General features: G+C 35.6%; 1 protein-coding gene across 1 annotated transcript in view; it reads right to left on the bottom strand.

Annotated features, from left to right (window-relative positions):
• Positions 1–6: 6 nt before the first annotated feature.
• LOC144958006 (transient receptor potential cation channel subfamily M member-like 2) overlaps positions 7–18314 on the bottom strand; it is a gene marked incomplete in the record, with an annotated part of 76324 nt that continues 58016 nt past the window's right edge. Inside the window, 8 exon segments of the mRNA XM_078889591.1 lie at positions 7–3165; positions 3883–3996; positions 6311–6454; positions 7559–7670; positions 9325–9516; positions 10342–10430; positions 11457–11614; positions 17447–17561. Coding sequence (XP_078745717.1) covers positions 3049–3165; positions 3883–3996; positions 6311–6454; positions 7559–7670; positions 9325–9516; positions 10342–10430; positions 11457–11614; positions 17447–17561 — 1041 coding nt within the window.

Raw genomic sequence — 18314 nt, 5'->3', positions numbered from 1 at the left:
AAAACATTTTACAATGGTCCAAGTCAACAGCAACACTTTGCATCTGTAATCATTTCTAAGACACACAATTTTGTATCACAATAAATATCCGCTTCATTCAACAACAACATCAGAAAAAGAAACAGTTGATCGACCATCTATAAAATATAAATCTCTGTATTATTTTAAAAAGTTGAATATCCATCTATAAGAAAATATGAATAGGTCTATGGCAGGCATTTGTATAGTGTTAGGGTTGAGCGTCTATAAATCCAATATAAATGTTGATGGCTACGGCCCATTTGTATAGTGTTAGGGTTAAGCGTCTATACTATAAATCCAATTTAAATGTTGATGGCTACGGTCCATTGTGTTTGGGGTGAGCGTCTATAAATCCAATATAAATGTTGATGGCTACGGTCCATTGTGTTAAGGGTGAGCGTCTATAAATCCAATATAAATGTTGATGGCTACAGTCCATTGTGTTAGGGTTTAGCGTCTATAAATTCAATATAAATGTTGATGGCTACGGTCCAAAGAATTTCAATTCTAGAAAACCCAAAATAGGCAGAAGATTTACAACAAAATTGCAGATGATAATTGGGACAATGGCCACGAAACAGTCAAAATAAAGGCATTTGCATTGGAGAGTTTTACAAATTTTTAGAGTTATTTAATAATTGGACATTTCTCATTCATCATGTTTTGTTGATAAAAGGGAAACCCAAACGTCAACATTATCAGTCTTGGTTCAATAAATTGAAGCTTACATTTCAACACTAATCATATTATTTCCAATGTTTATAGTCATGACAGTCATTGGTTGAATTGACAGTGACCTTGACCTAAAATGAGAAGACCATGTCTTCCTGAAGTTGAAAGTTTGGGACTGAAGCTATTAATATGAATATGAACCACCGCCTCAATCTGATATTATATCGAGGCCACTTGAATCCAAAGTTGTTGTTGTTGTTGTTGTTGTTGTTGTTGCTATCAATGAATCCAGTAACGGAACTTGAGTTTTATGAAGTCTAAATAACCGCATTCATTTTTCTCATTACAAGTATTTATATTTGAAACAAATCATCCTGATACAATAACGTTAGAGGCAATGGGTTGGATATGTACACACATGTTACATGCGTCATAGATATATGTATATAATTCTGTATATCTATACAACTGGAATGTGTTCATTATAAAATACAAGGGAATGTCGAGTGCTCAATTCAAATTAAAATCACAGGTAGTATCAAAATATGTCAGCAATGTGAATTGCATTGTCGCTTCGCGTCGTAGGATATTTCGGTGAACAAAGCAAGTTATGAGGAAAAGGAATCAAAAAAGTTTGAAATTCAATGATATGAGGTACATTGTCTAACAGAGTTGAGAGTTGGGAGATTAAAAAACAATCCCCCACCCCCCCCCCCACCCCAAAAAAAAAAAAAAAAAACGAACAAAAAAACAACCCACCCTCCAGATTGTCTTGGACCAAAACAGTGACTTAGAAAACAAAAACAACAACAAAATATAGAAAAGAAAGGAAAATAGAAAGAAAAAGGCACGCGGCGTCATTAATACTAATAAATAAAGTGTGAATTCTACAGTGACAATGTAATACTCACAAGGAATGTCCCATTGGGGAACAACAGTCAAGTCATTAATTACACGACTTAGAAAATGTCAACAAATTGATAAATACTAAAAATCATGAGTAAAATGATATTATAATCAAATTAGTTTTCCTATTTCTAGAGATGCTCACACATGTACAGTCATGCAAACACACACACACACTCACATACAAAGGCCATGATAAGAATTGTGGGCATTTTGTGTCTGAATACAACATTCGTGGCTCAACGGTACGGTCTTTGCTTCGTACCCGAAGGGCACCAAGTTTAATCACTCACCACTGCGCTGTGTGGCCTTGAGCAAGTCACTTCACCGTGGCTCAATTTGCGGCGCTGCACTGCGGCTGATGCCTGGGTTATTCCAGTCTTCCCTTGGAATAGACCCTAGAGACAAATTTCCCCTATGGGATGAATAAAGGGAATCTTATTTATCTTGCTTATATCTTCTCCATCGAAGCATATACTACTTCTTAGTAACTCTACCATCTTTGATGATGTTAGAATATTCAACTAACTCCAAATGAAGTTTTCAATATTTTACAATAAAATTTCATCTAAATGCATGAACTTCCCGATATCTATTAATTCCCGGACTTTGAGTTTCTTTTCAGCCATAATAAATATTACCCATAATAACAAAACCATAACTGCAAACTAATAAGAACCGTTTTCAAAAGAAGTGCAATAACTTTAGAACAAACTTATTTTTACATATTGTTGAAGTAAACGTTCAACTAATGTCTTTTTTGCATTGACAATTAAAAATCATAAATTCTCATTAAAACCAAAATAAAAGTGACAGGGGCCAATATGAAGATAATGCAATAAACTGCGTCTTTCTTTTTTAATAATGGTTGCACTCTAATGTGCATAATTAATTATTACACTTACAAACAGTGTTAATTAGAAATACATCTTGTTCAAAGCAAACCTCCAATTTTGTATTTAATAACACGACTCTGATTTCAATGAAACCAGAAAAGTAGAAAACGGAAAGGGGCTGCCTGAAGACTGGGATCGTGAAAATACAAACGAAAGGCTTTGGATGGGAACAAAACAGACAATGGACGTTTCAGATAGAAAACCCTTCATCAGCACAACAATACACAAATTAACGTGGAAAATAAATAAAATAATTTTATTTGTTTTCCACGTTAATTTGTTTATTGTTGTGCTGATGAAGGGTTTGTACCCAAAACATCCATGGTCTGTTTTGTTCCCATCCGAAGCCTCTCCATTTTCACTTTTCCATTTGTATTTTCATGAAACCAGAGTAACATTGCTGTTGCTACCCTCTTGATGACAATGGCAAAATACAATCTGATAATAAAAGGGTTATAAGAAACCAAATAACTTTCTCCGATTTGCCGTGATTGAAAATTGGAAAAAAAAACACTTGCTCCATTTTCCATTCAGTTGAACGCGCACGAGAGAATTAAAAAGCAGCGTTGTGTTCCTTGGCAACCAGTTTGAGGAAGTAGGAATGGCCTCCGTGTAAACTGAGCTTGCTGGAGATTGTCTGCCACGACACGGCTTGGACGTCTTCACCAGCCTGGAAATTGGGATCACAAGATAAAAATTAGTTTGTTTCGTTGTTAAGGGTTTTTACGATTCCATGAACAATCTATTGATGTGCAAATTTTGACATTACGAAGTTCAAGTTTATTTGTTTATTTGTTCAAGTTTATTTGTTTGTTTGTTTTGTTTGCTTTTAAGGGTTCGACACGCTTGCAACACATTTAGGTCAATTCAGCGTCAGTAAAAAGAAACAAAATGGGATAGTCAAAAAATTCTAAAAATTATAATTAATGCACTCAAGAAAAAGTAAAATACAGGGGAATCGGTTCAAATAGGAATTAGATGTAGATTCCAAGAGGATACCGTCAATGTAGGTACTAAGTTTGAGATCACCTAAAAGTCTCATTCAGACATCAGCACTGGATCCAAATAAGAGGAATACACTCAAATGTTTACAAAATATGTTCAAAACAAAAAAATATAACTATCAGTACATAAAAGAGAGATGCATTACTAGATTAGAAATATCACCTCCCAAAATTAGTACTATAGATTTACCCTCCCCCCCCCCCCCCCCTTTTCTAAAAAAAAAAAACAAAGAAAAACAAAAAACAAAAAACAAATCAAAAGCAGACAAAAAAATAACAATAAAAACAACCTAAACAAAAAAAACAAAAAATAAAACCCCCAAAATATCCACCTTCCCCCCCCCCCCCCACCACATATTAGACAAAAAAGCCAATTAACATACCCTGAAGTTGAAGTTTTTGAGAATGGTTCCATCATCATCGTGATAATTGATGACACGCGTTTCCAGCCAAGCATTGTCTGTGTTACGGGGATCGTCAGCATAGCCTTTGTAGATCTGGTCACAAACATTAAAATATAATTTTAATCAGTACAACTAATCATATACCTAAGTGACACAGGTATGAATCAAGATTTATTTCTTTTGTTTTTAATGGCTTTACCTTGCTTGTGACACATCTAGGTCAAATCAGCACTCGTAAAAAGAAAGAGAATGGGAAAGGTAAAATATTTAAGATTTACAATTAAAGCAGCCAAGAAAAAGTAAGACAAAAAGGAATGGTTTAAAGATGTTTGTTTTTATGTTTTTAAGGGCTTTACGTCGCTTGCAACACATTAAGGTCATATCAGCGCCAGTAAAAAGGAAGAAAATGGGATAGTAAAAAGTTCTAGAATTACAATTAAAGCACACAAGAAAATGTTTTGTTTGTTTGTTTGTTTGTTGCTTTAGGTCTCTTCCAACACAATTGAGGTTATATGAGAGACCGCTGAAACAAAAAAACAAGCAATCTAACAAAAATAGTACAAATGTAAATCAAAATCATAACCTCAAGATATCATAAGCTAAATTATAAATAACCAAGAACAAACAGGCAGAAGATTTACAGAAAAAAAAATATCCCCTGTCAAAAATACAATCACAAACCAAAGAAGCAGGATAGGCTAGTAAAGAGAAGAAACGACATCACTATCGGATCGTATACCCATGCGAACATCATAGGTATATGATTCAAGGGTGATGCTCCGATCCAACCACCCGCTCAAGAAAAGGTAAGACAAAGGAGAATTGGTTCAAATAGGGAACAGATGTAGATTCCAAGAGCACACCGTCAAAGTGCTTAGTCTGAGATCACCTAAAAGTCTCATCCAGACACAAGCACAGGTCCCAACTAAGAGGAATACACTCAAATGTTTACAAATCATCTACGATATGTAAACAAAACATAATACGGTGTATAACCGAGAAATGATTTATAAGGAAAAAAATATCATCTCCCAAAACTAACTATACATTCGACTGTTTCCCTCTCAGCCAGGGTATCCGGCCAGAGCCAGGACAAAACCAAGTAATCTCATCCCAAGAAAAAGACAGAAAGCAAGTTGGAAAAAAGATTTCGGGGGATAGAAGACACAGTAAGTACCTCCCTGCCCACTATGGGAGGTCAGGAACCCCACCCAGAGGGGATGGTTTAAAGAGGGAACATATGTAGATTCCAAGAGTACGCTATCCATATATTTAGTTTGAGATCAACTTGAGTCTCATTCGGACACCAGCACAGGATCTCGTAAAGAGTAATGGATTCAAATGTTTACAAACCATTATATATTAAAACAAAAAATGTAATAGGACATAACAAAGATTATTTACATGGAAAAAAAATATCAACTCCCAAAACTATAACAATACATTTGATTATTTACCTAACAGGCAAGGACTCCGATAGGGCCAGGACAAAACTAAGTAATCCCCCATTCCAAGAGACAGACAGAAGGCAACCTCAGAAAACAGTTACAGGCTGATAGGTACAACAAGTGACCTCCTGCCCACAATGGGAGGTCAAAAACCCGACACAGAAATCCAGGTTTAATCCAAAGTCCATGAGATGTCCTGAATTTTTCAGGGATTCCATGCAGTACAAGCATACTCCAAAAACAGGTCTCAAGTTGAATATATGCCTGTGCCTTTGTTTTTATATATTTCATTTTTAATTTTGATATTTGCTAGAAAAGTAATGCAAGTAAAAAATGACGAAGAACAGATGATATTCCTTTCATCTTCATCCATATCAACATCATCACAACCATCACCCCCACCACCACAACCACTACCACAGCCATCACTCTCACCACCACCACCACCACCGCCATCATCATCATCATCACCACCACCACCACCACCACCACCACCACCATTAATATTATCATCACTAACATTTCAAGAATGTTTTTTTGTTTTTTTTTTCACCATCACAATAGACACCTAGATAACCACGCCTCTCGGACAATCTTCATACTGTAAACAATGGCCGTGATTGGTTGACATATGAAACTACACAGGTTTTACAATTGATGGCATGTATCTTAGTAAAATACCCACGGTTCTACCGCTTAATCAATAGAACCAACACAGAAAACGATGTATAAACTTATACGTTTATAACAAGAAAATTGTGTGGTAACTAGTCACCCATTTGGCGGTATAAAAACAATAACAATTATCAGAGAGAGGTCGAATTCCTTCACTGTATTGTTTATAAACAAACAACTATGTTTGTCCGAGCACGTGTGAAGGTGTGTCACGAATTTGGTCAAAAATCTACTGGTTAATTACACCAAGCACCACTTGTTTCTAGATATTATTATAAAATTACCTCCTTCCCGTGTTTTGACAACAGATTGAGTTTTTCATTCATAATGGATTGTTCCTGTACATCCTTGAGTCGAGAGCCCAGTACCTCCTCCTTGAAGTCGGTGGTCAAAATGTCCCAAGGCTCTTCATCTTCCTCACAGATAGACTGGAATGGAATGGAATGGAATGGAATGGAATGGAATGGAATGGAATGGAATGGAATGGAATGGAATGGAATGGAATGGAATGGAATGGAATGGAATGGAATGGACTGGAATGGAATAGACTGGAATGGAATGGAATGGAATGGAATGGAATGGGTACAATCAGAATAGGTCTGTTTTTATTTTAAAGGATTTTACGGCGCTTGCAACACACAATCGTCTCAAATAGACTGACCAGACAAATGTAATAAAGTGCAAAATCAATAAATGAATGCCCTTCATATCAAAGTTTGAACGTTTCAAAATTGGTGTTGATGCTGGGTGTTTAGGAAAAATACTCACACCATCTGTCAGCCAAATTACCAGACCAACACACAAACCTGTGTGTAACCTTTAACGTTTATAGTTTGATACAATTTAGTGAGAAATAATCATATAGCAGGGTGTTTAAAAATCTTTTAAAAAGTAACTGAGTTATGTCAATTTCGTTCCTTCTATACTCTGTGCAACAGCCCTATATTTGACTGAGTCGTTATGGAAAGTGTGACAACAGACAAGTATGAACATTTTAACCAAATCATTGAGAAGGGAGACCAAAGTGAGCACTTTCATCGACTGAAGTATTTAAAAGACGTGACCCCCTAAACATTTTATAGAATAGCCGCGTTCCAAACATAGTATTTGCCGTGAGTATCTATTCATATAAATACCAAGAGGCATTGGCGCTATTTTCAGCCCATTGGCATCAGAGTTTATAATTTATACTGAAATCAATTTTCAAATATTTACAGTTTTTCAAAAGTAAACACAGTGATTTTTTTTCTTATGACAATTACATTAATTTGGTAAAGATGGTCAAGATGATAACGGTGATGATAATGATGATGATGATGACGACAACAACGACGACAACGACGATAATGATAATGGTGATGATGATGATGGTGATGATGGTGATAATGATGATGGCATAGGTGATGACAATGACGATGACAATGATGAGGACGATGATGATGATGATGATGATGATGATATGATAATGATGATGATGCCGACGATGGTAGTAGTGGTTGTGGTAAACCCAATCATCAACAAAGAAATCTCACCCCCGGTATGGCCCACAATTTGTTGTCTTTCCTTTGAACAGACACAAATTCCAGCTGTGGTTTTCCATGGCTGCTGGACAGAGAACACGTTCCGTCGTCTTTCAGTTTCCACCTTGCAGATTTAAAAATAATAATTAAAAACGGTCGAATTGATTAATTGGTACCACACAGAAGACATACAAAGAGTCCTAACAGTTTAAATGATAAAACACATGATTCACAAAGGGGATGAGTACAATGACGTCCTCTGACGATGATTTTTTTCTCGTTGTTGCCAGAGATGTTTTATGCTTGTTTTTAAGGGTTTACAGCACTAGCAACACATTAAGGTTACATCAGCGCCAGTAAAAAGGAGAAAACGGGAATTAAAAAGTTCTAGAATTACAATTAAAGCACCCAAGAAAAGGTAAGACAAAGGGGAATTGGTTCAAATAGGATACAGATGTAGATTCCAAGAGCACACTATCAAAGTACTTAGTTTGAGAGCATCTAAAAGTCTCATCCAGACTCAAACACATGTCCCAACTAAGAGGGATACACTCAAATTTTTACAAATCATATATAATATGCAAACAAAACATAATACGATGCATAACAGAGAGACGATTTACAAGGAAAAAACTATCATCTCCCAAAACTAACTTTACATTCGACTGTTTCCCTCCCAGCCAGGGTATCCGGACCAGACAAAACCAAGAAATCTCATTCCAAGACAAAGACAGAAAGCAAGTTGGAAAACAGATATAAGGGGATAGAAGACACAGTGAGTGCCTCCCTGTCCATTATGGGAGGTCAGGAACCCCACCCAGGGGATAGAAGACACAGTAAGTACCTCCCTGTCCATTATGGGAGGTCAGGAACCCCACCCAGGGGATAGAAGACACAGTAAGTACCTCCCTGTCCACTATGGGAGGTCAGGAACCCCACCAAAGGGGATAGAAGACACAGTAGTACCCCCTGTCCAATATGGGAGGTCAGGACCCACCCGAAATGGAGCCAAAGTCATATCCCGATGTCATAATAGGGAGGTCAGAGACCACCCGTAATACTGTTTGAGATGATTGGTTACATATTAGGACATCATAGAGGATGGCCTAGGTTACATATAAGAGAAGAAGAGAAGAAAAGAAAGCAAGAGATGAGAAGAAAAGAAGAGAAGAAGAAGAAGAAAGAAGAAGAGAAGAGAAGAAGAAGAAGAAGAGAAGAAGAAGAAGAAGAAGAAGAAGAAGAAGAAGAAGAAGAAGAAGAAGAAGAAGAAGAAGAAGAAGAAGAGAAGGAGAAGAAGAAGAAGAGAAGAGAAGAAGAAGAAGAAAGAAGAAGAAGAAGAAGAAGAAGAGAAGAAGAAGAAGAAGAAGAAGAAGAAGAAGAAGAAGAAGAAGAAGAAGAAGAAGAGAGAAGAAGAAGAAGAGAAGAAGAAGAAGAAGAAGAAGAAGGAGAAGGAAGAAGGAGAGAGAGAAGGAGAAGAAGGAGAAGGAGAAGAAGAAGGAGAAGGAGAAGGAGAAGGAGAAGGAGAAGGAGAAGAAGAGAAGAAGAAGAAGAGAAGGAAGAAGAAGAAGAAGAAAGAAGAAGAAGAAAGAAGAGAAGAAGAAGAAGAAGAAGAAGAGAAGAAGAAGAAGAAGAAGAAAAAGAGTAGAAGAAGAAGAAGAAGAAGAAGAAGAAGAAGAAGAAGAAGAAGAAGAAGAAGAAGAAGAAGAAGAAGAAGAAGAAGAAGAAGAAGAAGAAGAAGAAGAAGAAGAAGTAGAAGAAGAAATAAATAATGAAATTACCTGGTAACGATGGGGTCACCACAGATATTTGGTCCCCAGCGACCTAGTGACCCCCGACCTTTCATGCCAGTCCTGCCCTGTGGGTTGACGGGAAGGCCGTCTTCTATGACGTATGGTTTGACAAGACTGACACGGTTAACTCCCTTGTCAACTGTGTTGAATGAGATCATGTGACTCCTCTGGTTCATGGGACTGGTGGAGAGGAAATGACAATGAATGATAAAGATGATGATTAATAAATGGATGTTAAATCATATGGGGTAACAATTAATTAGGTTGCGTCTTCTGTAATCAAGTCCTGGCTAGCAAAAATCTTAAATTGCACACTTGTTGTTAAGCAAAATACATAGGACAAGCCAAATATCAGTTAAAGATAATAATTTTTAATAAATCTCTTTAATTTAATGCCTTGTATGTTAAAATAAATCGCTGCATGTGAGAGATCAGTACGCGGTTTTGATGGAAAGAAATGTTTATGTATTGAGTGGTGGTGGTACTGTCCAAATCAGGTTTATTGAATTTACCAGCCAACAGCAACGCTTAACATGTAGGACGAGACAGGACACGCCTGTTGTCTCTATCGGAAAAAAACAAATTGAAATATTGCCTAAAAGCATCAAGATGTTTCAATCTCTATATTAAGGGTTGCTGTTGGATGAGGATCCCTTGTAATGCGATTTGAACATGTTTAGTGGATATTGCACTATGTAAATGCTCATTTTGCTGATGAACAGCTGGTGCCTGAAACTTTAGACAAGTCACTTTCCTTTCCTAGGCTTTTTTTTTTTTTTTTTTTTTTTTCTTCAAAGTATTTTTATTCCCAAACCAATATTCCATTATAACCAAAATCTAGAGGTGACTAAATGAGTCAATGAAGGCCGAAACGTCGTTTGTTTTGTGTTGTTCCCTTATTTATTATGAGTAACATTTACTCCCTTTGTCTTTCTCTCCAGGCCTATTATACGAGGCGCAGACATTGGTTATAACTCTCTAATAAAAAACCAAAAAACCACTCACAGTTCTAGTAGATCTTGATCTGCATAGCTAGGCATTTGTAGAATGTGTGGACTGGTGTAAGCTGGCGGGCAGTAACTAGGAAATGACACCTGGAGTAGAAAGGCGAACAATGTTTGTGTTTTTGTCTGTTTTTAAGGCATAGTGGCCAACTTCTCAAAAAGCTACAATGGGACATCCTAACGCACAATACCGTAATGACCAGAAAAACAACAGTATGTTTGGACTATTATATAATATAATCTAGATTTGGAGTTCTATCCGTTCCCTGCTTTCATTTGTTGGTCATGAAATAAAAATCCCACAATCCTGGAACAAGCAAGGCTAATTTTCTATGGGGGCACATGGCTCAGCAGTACGGTCTTTGCTACATACTCAAAAGGTACCGAGTTTGATCACCCGCTGCTGCGCTGTGTGGCCTTGAGCAAGTCACCTCGCCCTAACTCAATTTGTGGCACTGCACTGCGGCTGATGGTTGGGTTATTCCAGTCTTTCCTTGGAATAGACCCTAGAGAAAAATTTCCCCTATGGGATGAATAAAGGGATTTTAATTCTTTTTAATTATTTTTTTTCATATAAGCAATCCAATATTATTTTAAACAATTTTCGCCAGATCGGGAGAGTCCTGATTTCACCAGGACAGTTGGCCGCTAAGTTAAGGATTTTACAGTGCTTGCAACACACTTAGGTCAATTCAGTACCAATGAAAGGGAAGAAAACGGGGCAGTCAACAAATTTTAGATTTGCAATTAAAAGCACACGAGAAAAAGTAAAACAAACGGGAATGGTACAAATGGGGAACAGATGTAGAGTCCAAGAACACACCGTCAATCTTCTTAGTTTGGTATCATTTTTATGTTTGTTTTCAAGGGTTTTACGGTGCTTGTTTTTGTTTGTTTTTAAGGGTTTTACGGCGCTTGCAACACATTTAGGTTATATCAGTGCCAGTAAAAAGGAAGAAAATGGGATAGTAAAAAGTTCAAGAATTACAATTAAAGCATCCAAGACAAATTAAGACAAAGGGGAACTGGGAACAAATAGGGGTCAGATGTAGATTCCAAGAACATACCATCAAAGTACTTTCTTATTGTCTGAAGAATAATTGTATGACAACTTACGTCCCAATCAACTTTCTCATCAGGGACGTCAAACCGTTTCTCGTTGGTGCCAGGGTACGGAGATGACCTTGAGTAGTGTTGGATTTTCATTATCTTGGAAAGGTGTCTCTCGACTTTCAGCGATGCTTGTTTCTGTCTCTCTATCTTGGCCTTGAGCTCTGAGGATCAATAGGTTATTTTGAATTGAAAAAAAAAATTAATTTCAAGTTCAAGTTCAAGGTCTTTATCTGCAAAAGGCGGATTGCCCATCACTGCATATTTTATACAATTATCTGGTGACTTTCTCTATTGTCGTGTTATTGAGTTGAAAGATAAATGTTGAATACTTGACCCAATTTGTTGTTGTTGGTAATATCTGGGATTTCTGGTGGGAGAGTGTTCCATTCCTTGATGTTTCTTGGGAAAAAATTGTTTTTGTATGTGTTGGTTCTGTGTTTTGGAATTGTGAATTTACTGCTATGATAATTCCTTGTGGATGTACAGTGTTGTTTTTAGATTTATTATTAATTTAATTATTTATTTTGGAGAAAACAAGAAATGTGCCCAATAGCATCGAACAGATAGCATGTTGAGGAAAACAAGACGCCAAAAAGTAAATTTTGAAGGAAAATGGAAAAAATAATAATTTAAAAATGAAGTTTTAGCTTTCAGGTTCTAAAACCAGGGATGCCCTTGCTAAATTTTTAAAAAGAAACGTCTCAAATTTCACGACTGTGCCCCATTCAATTTAAATAAATAAATAAACAAATTAAAAAAAAAAGATAAATAAATAGAATGACAAGAAGCAAATTGATTCCACAAAAGCGGAGCTGAAAAATATATTAATTAGCGTTAATAAATGAAATTTTTATTCTAATTTAGAAACCAATGAATGTAGTAAATGAAAAATATGTGCACCTATAATATCAAAATATAAAAATATCTGATAAATAGTATCATGATGGCTGTTAGGCGATATTACAATTTTTTTGGACAGAGACAACGCTGTTAACGGCCAGGTACTCATTTTACACCTGAGTATGGTGAGAGAATGTGAGTAAAGAGCCTTTTCCAAAGACTCAACTATGCACCGAGCAGCGAGGGTCGAACCCAGGACCTTGTGATCCGAAAACGAGTGTCATACCGCTAGACCACATAGCCACACATTACAACAACGAGGCCATAACAATTTGGGTTACCAGACCTGTATGATGGTGTCAATTATCAATTTGAACAAATGAATCCTTGTAAATAATATGTCTATCGATCAATATTAAATACTGGTAAGGAATGGATTACATTTTAATTTTAAGTTTCTTATATTACACATTTTCAAAAAGCCTGGAACAACCACCCCCCCCCCCCCCCCAAAAAAAAAAAAAAAAAAAAAAATACAAAAATAAATAAATAAATAAAAAGTCTGTTTGACTGAGTAAATCTGATCTCACACACACAATAAAAATAATTTTAAAATCACATTTTTGATTGACATCCAGCGTAAAGATTGTGTATATTATACCTACTCACTAACCGATCTGTTTCTACAACATTTTTATTTTCCAAACATCTGCAGTGAAATATTTTAGATTGTGATTCTAAATATACACTTTAATCAATAATCAAATTTATTTTTATTCTATAAAGCCTGCATATTATATATATTTTACCTCCTTTGTCAAATGAAAAAAATAACTCTTAAAAAAGATGTAAGTGATATCGTATTGTAAGGGTGAGCAAGGGAATCGTGCAGTCAGTGAATATGAAGTAAGTGTACAGGTTGTCAGATTACATCAGAAATTCAATGCAAGTGGACTGGGTGATTCTGGTCACGTAAATAGTGTTGAACTTTGATGTGATTTTTAATCACACGAAATGGTCATGTTCTTTTGTCCCTCTGACTGATATAGTCGATAATGATGATGATAATATAATGATAATAATAATTGAATAATAATAATTGAATAATAATAATAATAATAATAATAATAATAATAATAATAATAATAATAATAATAATAATAATAATAATAATAATAATAATACCACCTTTGAAAATGATATTAAATAAAAGACAAACAAAACAAAAACAAAATTAAAAGTTTCTAAGCATACAAAAGAAATAAATAAGAAGAATTAACACAATAAATGTCGACAGGTTATGAGAAGATTATTACGGTTGTCAATTGGAGAAAAAAATGACACATCAAAAATTACAAATTTATTTCACGCACAAAAAATAAATGATCACTAATCAGATAAAAAAACCCAATACGTATTATAACAGAAAGAAAAGAGGCTACAAATGAAATTAGGATTGCAGATAGACATTAATTGAAGAGTTAAATATTATGAAATAAAGTTGTATATTTGACCAAATAAAATAAAAACAACAAAACAAACTAAACAAAACAAAATTTTTAAAAAGTTAAATATACATGCTGCGTTTATCAACTGGGTGGGGCCATCCATCCATATAATCCAAATGTAATTTATTTTAAGATTATATTTATGTCATATATGAGACTTTGGGTGAATCCCCTTTGAGTCCAATATGAATTAATGGGATAAAATAATGGTATATTGATTTCATCTTACAATTGACATGACACGTTTTAGAGAGAAGAAAAAAAAAAGTAATTCTTCAGAGCCATTAGGTCTATGGAGCTGGAGTTTCAATACCCTTTGGATAGAACGCTAGACTATTGCAAAGTACTTAGCACGATATCTAACAGACCCAGCTACAAAATCACTGTTGGATGGGCAAGGGGGTCAGAAAAAAAAAATCCACTGCACTTGGGATCGAACACTTTTCTCTTTTCATTGGAAGGGATGTACTCTATTTACTGAGTTATCAAGGCCATGGTTAGATACAAAGTCACCTGAATTTTTATGTCGGTGTGTATGTATGTATGTGTGTGTGCGTGTGTGTGTGTGTGTGTGTGTGTGTGTGTGTGTGTGTGTGTGTTTTATGGCCAAATTCTAGGACAATATTTCTGAGAGAGTTTTGGAAACATTTGGTATATTTTTGAAAGGATGACCAATACTTGGAGAATGATACGGAAGTGAGAGTACAAAGGGAAATGCTGTTTGTAAGTTAGTTAAAGCTCGTTAGATTTTACTTTCTACAAATAAGTGACGACTCGGGTTAGTTTTGTATAAATTGATTAACTGTCACATTGCGATATATGGCTGAATATAAATAATACCTTGACTCTCGGCTGAAAAAAAAAGCAAAAAAAAAAAGATAAGAAAATATTGTTTTTTTTTTTTTTCATTTTTCAAATGAAATTACGATTTCTGTTGCTGCCTTAAGGATGTGATAAAAAAAAAAAAAAAGCTTTGGAAGGTTGATCAACAATAACAAGAAGAAGAACAATGACATAATTACAGTAGAATTACTTTAAACCGAAATTTTGGGGACCTTCTAAACCATTTCGGTTTAAAGACATTTTGGTTTAAAGCAAGTTCCCGTTTTGCAATGTTTTTCAATGGTAGTAACTTTTTAAGGAATTTGCTCATTTAATGGTATCATGGGTTTCCCGTTAAATGGAGTTGTTGAATAAATGCCGTCTTCGTAACCATTAATTTTTTTTTTTTGGTGTGTTTTAATAATATTTTTGGGGGTTTTCGTTTTCAATTCAAAATTGTTGAAAGAGTTGAGTTCGGGATGCGGTGTTTTTTACATATCTCTGTCTTGATCAACTTTTTTTTCATCGACTTCACATAGTATTTTAATTTTAAAATCCAACGTGTAAGCACAGTGCTTTCTTTTAGACATCTTTTAGTAAAATGCAAAGCTAAAATAAGATCGAAAGTTCTTGTGCGATAATTGATAATGAATGACGCGCAGCTACTCAGAGGTGAAGTGAAATGGAAATAAAAAGGCGTGTCAATGCTAAGCTGTCTACTACTACTAGGCATCTCTCTTTTGAAAAGCCATTAGGTTCAAAGGCCTAATTTCATTGACCCCCCCCCCCCCTCACACACACACACACACACACTTAAACAAAGTGGAAATGAAATGGCATGTCAATGGTAAGTTGTCTAACCCCCCCCCCCCCCCCCCCTCCTTCCTTATTCTCGTGTTTAAAATCCAGTCAGTTCCGAAGCATCAACACACGAGCGAGACCATCTCGCTTGCGTGATTCTACACCCCAAATCCTCCTCTTTCCTCATTTTTCGCCTGCCTGTCACCCATTGTCTTCCTTTTCCAGTCTGTGCGATTGTGGTGTTGGCCGAGCCCAAGTGCAGTGTTTGAAGTGTTTGCCTCCCCCCCACCCATCACCCTCATCTTATACTTACGCTCTTTGTTTAATATCGCCGGGCATTATTGCGTGTGGCCACCTTCCCCAATTTTTGAAGAAAGATTGAGAGAGAATAAAGGAAGGTGGTCTCAAATTGTTTCGGTTTAAAGAAAGTCCTTCTTAGAAGTATTTCGGTTCATCGTAAGAATTAGTACAAAGATAATGAAGAAACTAGTACAATTTATTAAATTCTTTGCGGTTTAAGGTATTTTTCGGTTTAGCTTCTTTCGGTTTAAAGTGATTTTACTGTAATTCAATACTCTTTTTTTTTTTTAATGTGACGTGAATGTATATATCTTTATCCAAATGGGAAAGCAGGGAAAGGGGGTGGGGGGGGGGGGGGGGGAGGAGTATTCAAAGCCAGAAAATCAGGCAGAGAAGATATTTCACACTATGTTCCACGGGCAGACTTCATTTTAAAAGTTCATTTTAGGCAGTTTGGCAAAATGAAGCAAATTTTTAAAAATAATTGACAATCAGCATTATGATTGTTTAGACAAAAATAAAAATGGAATACTGATAATGCACGTATGGTAAAACCTCTTTAAAAAATCATCTATTACAAGAGATAAAATAAAATACTAAGTGTCACCGTAGCAACGACGGACAAAGATATCAAAATTAGAATAAAGCGGATTCTACAGTGGAATCTTGAGCAAAAAAAAAATATTGAATGAAATTGACATTTAACAAAAAAGAAATGACAGAAACACGGTCTACGATTCACCATTCATCAGAATCTGGCTGCGATTGTAAAACTAACAAAACACCAAGAACAATAACCCTGCGATTGTAAAACTAACAAAACACCAAGAACGATAACTCCATGTAGGGATGAATAGTGAAGTGAAAAGGTGAATTTTAGTTGCAAAACCTGCACAAAAAAATCTTAATATTTTGGATTAAGTCAAATTAGGATTGTTACATTTCCATGCGTGATTGTTTTCCAATGAAAAGTTTGCCTTTTATTATTTTATTTGTGAAACTTCAACAGTTTTTGCATCCTAATCAAACAATAATATGCATAAATACATAAATATAGTAAACACAAAAGTATTGAAAACACAAATAAAGAAATATATCACTGCTCACCCTCTTCTGTAATATTAGGAAAGCAAAGCAAATCAACACGACAACCCATTACAAATTAATACAACAATATCATGCACGACCTGTGTCTTATCAATATCCAATATCTTATTTTGTTTTCCATAAATCTTTTTGTTTTTGTTTTCGAGTTTCTAACAAGCAGGGAAAACCAAATGATTTCGCCATGGGTGACATGAGTATATTTTTAAATGACTAGACCCAATTTTTACAAATCAAGAATAACTAGGGTAGTCTTCATAACACAGTGAGTCATTTAAACTGTACACAATATGGAAAGTAGGAATAAGTTACGACACACCTCACAGCACAAACTGGTGTGCAATTCAAGTCATTTCTTTTCTGGTGTGCAATTCAAGTCATTTGTTTTCTTTCTCAGTTAAATTTTATCAGTTCACAGTTCACAAAGGTTTTATAATTTCATATTAGTGAGAGCCTTAAAATAATAATGAAGTAGACCAAGTTTAATACAGCAGTGATATAATTTTAAAGTTAAATGTCTCTTATCACGTTTAACAATCATCCCATTAAAATGACTTTCTGGTGTTGTTATGATGCAATTTGTGCTCAATAAAAAATACACATTAGATATCACCGTACCGTGTTTCCTCTTGTCTTCTATACTCATCAACTGGGGTTTAGGGTTTCTGGTGGCCATATTGTTTTCTTGTAGTGATTGCATAATCCATTCAAAAGACTTGGAGAATTGAGTCAACTGGGGAGATAAAACATTCTTGTAAGCGTGTAATCTTGTTGTTTTTTGGTTTGTTTGTTTTTAAGGGTTTTACGGCGCTTGCAACACATTAAGGTTATATCAGCGCCAGTCAAATAGGAAGAAAATGGGATGGTAAAAAGTTCTAGAATTACAGTTAAAGCACCCAAGAAAAGGGAAGACAAAGGGGAATTGGTTCAAATAGGAAACAGATGTAGATTCCAAGAGCACACTATCAAAGTACTTAGTTTGAGATCACCTAAAAGTCTCATCCAGACACGAGCATAGATCACTACAAAGAGGAATACACTCAAATGTTTACCAATCATATAATATAATACGTAAACAAAACATAATACAATGCATAACAGAGAGATGATTTACAAGACAAAAAATATCATCTCCCAAAACTCTATCTATACATTTGACTGTTTCCCTCTCAGCCAGGGTATCCGCCCGGACCTGGACAAAACCAAGTAATCTCATACCAAGACAAAGACAGAAAGACAGTTAGATAACAGATATAGGGGAATAGAAGACACAGTAAGTTCCTCCCTGGCTACTATGGGAGGTCAAGAACCCCACCCAGGGAGAGAAGCTGAGAAGATGGCACACAACCAGACAGGGTGGACGGAATTCGTCGATGGCCTTTGGTCCAGCTCGAGTGAAGGGCATAAGTAAGTAAGTAAGTAAGTAAGATTGTATCATTGTCATGTCATGTGTAAGAAGGAATTGAAAGGACGTGTTATCTGAGTT

Source organism: Berghia stephanieae, chromosome 12, assembly GCF_034508935.2.
Source record: "Berghia stephanieae isolate SIO BIC M18660-M18661 chromosome 12, UCSD_Bste_1.3, whole genome shotgun sequence".
Lineage (NCBI taxonomy): Eukaryota > Metazoa > Mollusca > Gastropoda > Nudibranchia > Aeolidiidae > Berghia > Berghia stephanieae.
This window is presented reverse-complemented; position numbering and strand designations above follow the sequence as displayed.